The sequence below is a fragment of the Dendrobium catenatum genome, unplaced genomic scaffold (assembly GCF_001605985.2).
Source record: "Dendrobium catenatum unplaced genomic scaffold, ASM160598v2 fragScaff_scaffold_621, whole genome shotgun sequence".
NCBI lineage: Eukaryota > Viridiplantae > Streptophyta > Magnoliopsida > Asparagales > Orchidaceae > Dendrobium > Dendrobium catenatum.
The window spans coordinates 13,981,216-13,983,366 of record NW_021319083.1 but is presented as its reverse complement, the minus strand read 5'-3'; the positions used below and the strand labels follow the sequence as shown (position 1 = coordinate 13,983,366).

The window sequence follows — 2,151 nt, the reverse complement described above, 5'->3', positions numbered from 1 at the left end:
TCTCCTTTCAAATTATTTTCTATAAACACCATCACAAATAGGCAAATAGCTCATGCATTTATAACGACCTACCAATCTCAACCACCTCCCAAATTTATTTCACTCCCAGGGGAGATCAGTTTGTCTACAGACCATTTTGTTCCACCACTGCACAGTACTAACTAGCTAGCTAAAACCTCAATGTCAAACTCCTACTAATAAATGCTCGTAAATAACCGTTACATGTCACAGTAACCTCCTTTCCTCCGAACGAACGCAGAGAGCGGCAGCTTCCTTCCCTCTTAAATTAGCTTCTACATATCGTCCCTTGGTGTTTTATTTAACTGAGAAGTAGAGCATTTGGTGATCTCTAGCTATGGCCGTTCCTCCTTCCGCCTCCCGCACATCTTCTTCTCCTCTCCCTTCTCCTCCCCATTTCGCCCCCGTAAGCCCTCTCCCTCGTATCCGGTTCACACTTTAATTAAACAAAACTAATCACTAACCTTGTTGCAGATCCAAGAAGAAGAAACAGAACAAGAAGAGCCGGAGCCGGAGCCGGAGCCGGAGCCCGAGAAGAGCACCGCCGCCACATACCATCACCAACCCACACCTCTCCACCCTCCTACCAAATCCTCCCGCCGCGAAGACCTCTCAGTTTCCTGCAGCAAGTGCCGCCCCTCCTCTCGCGACAAGATCACCGTCGTCCCGCTTGACCCCAACGGCCAAAAACGCCCCTCCTCTGTTCCTGGTTCGACTCCCAACAGCCTACTCCGATCCCTCTTTAGCGCGTTAGCACGCAAAACCCCTCCCCACGCAACATCCACTCCTTTTTCTTCCTCCGAAGCCCAAGACAACAGCGAGTGGAAGCTCACGGCGGCGGACCTCTCCCGCAAACTCCTCCAGGTCACCCGCAAGCGCGACGAGGCTCTCCTCGAAGCCTCCCGGCTCAAATACTCCGTCTCCGAGCTCGAGCGCAAGCTGAACCGGTTGGAATCTTATTGCCGCGATCTCCAGGCCTCACTCGACCGCAGCGCAACCGGCCCAACCTCGGCTACTGTCGAGCAGTTCCTTCTCGCCGTAAATGAATCCCGAACTGCCGTCCGTCACTTGAGCCGGTGTTTGATAACCCAGCTCCGAGCCGCGCCGCGGTCTATGGACCGGCTTGGGTCTCTTCTCCATTCCCACGGTTTGGTTAAAACGAACCCGGGGAGCTTGATCATGGGGTTGGAGTCGGTTCTAAACCGGGTTTTCTACTCCGATTTCGAGCGGGTGGGGGAGGGCGAGGGGATGCTGGCGGACCCTGCGGACCGGTGCAAGGCGAACTTGGCCGCTTATGAGGCTGTCCGTGGACTGTGCTGGGAGGATGTATTGAGTAAGGGGACGCGGCATTACAGTGCGGGTCTGAGCCGGTTCTGCGACCGGCGGATGAGCGAGGTGGTGGGGATGCTGGGCTGGGCTCGAGCCTGGCCGGAAGGCCTTCTGCAGGCCTTTTTCGGGGCGGCCCGGGGGGTTTGGGCGGTTCATCTGCTGGCCCGGTCGGTGCACCCGGCTCTGCCTATCCTCCGGATAGATCGGGGAGCCCGGTTTGATCCGGTTTACATGGAGGACTCGACCGGGGAGAAACCGACGGCGGGCGAGGTGATTATGATGGTGGCCCCGGGGTTCTACGTACACGGTGCGACTTGCAATGTGGTGAAGTGTAGGGTGCTGATGGTGTCGGGGGAAAAGAGTGAACGTAGCGGTGGGGGTCAAAAGAATGAGAGGGTTTAATTTGCAAATTTCAGAATTTTGAACTGTGGACAGCATTCGGATTTAATAATATTAGTTGGTTTTATGTGTATGAGCTTTGTACGTTAGATAATTTGTCCGAGAGAAGAAATTAAAATTTTACATACGTATTAATTAAGAATAATATGACAATTTATAAATTTATATTTAGCCGAGTTAGATTGATTAAGTCAATTATTAAATTTTAATAGGTTCTATAATTAGGTGATTATGATTTATCAATTTTGTTTAAGTTTAGAAGTACTACAAAGTCTTGAGTCTTCTAGTATTCTTATTAGTAGACAACTAAGTCTTAATTAAGTGCGAAGATTATTAAGTATTATTTCGGCATGAGAATACATATTTTGAAATCCTCTAAGAGATTTCAAACTCATAGGCCTTATA

The 2,151-nt window shown here is 50.5% G+C and overlaps 1 protein-coding gene across 1 annotated transcript; it reads left to right on the top strand.

Annotated features, from left to right (window-relative positions):
* The first annotated feature begins 247 nt into the window (after positions 1-247).
* Positions 248-1,911, top strand: LOC110095134 (IRK-interacting protein). The gene is made up of 2 exons (XM_020820548.2): positions 248-424; positions 493-1,911. Exons 1-2 carry the CDS (start codon positions 356-358, stop codon positions 1,747-1,749), a joined length of 1,326 nt encoding a protein of 441 aa, XP_020676207.1. The 5' UTR covers positions 248-355; the 3' UTR covers positions 1,750-1,911.
* Positions 1,912-2,151: the final 240 nt, after the last annotated feature.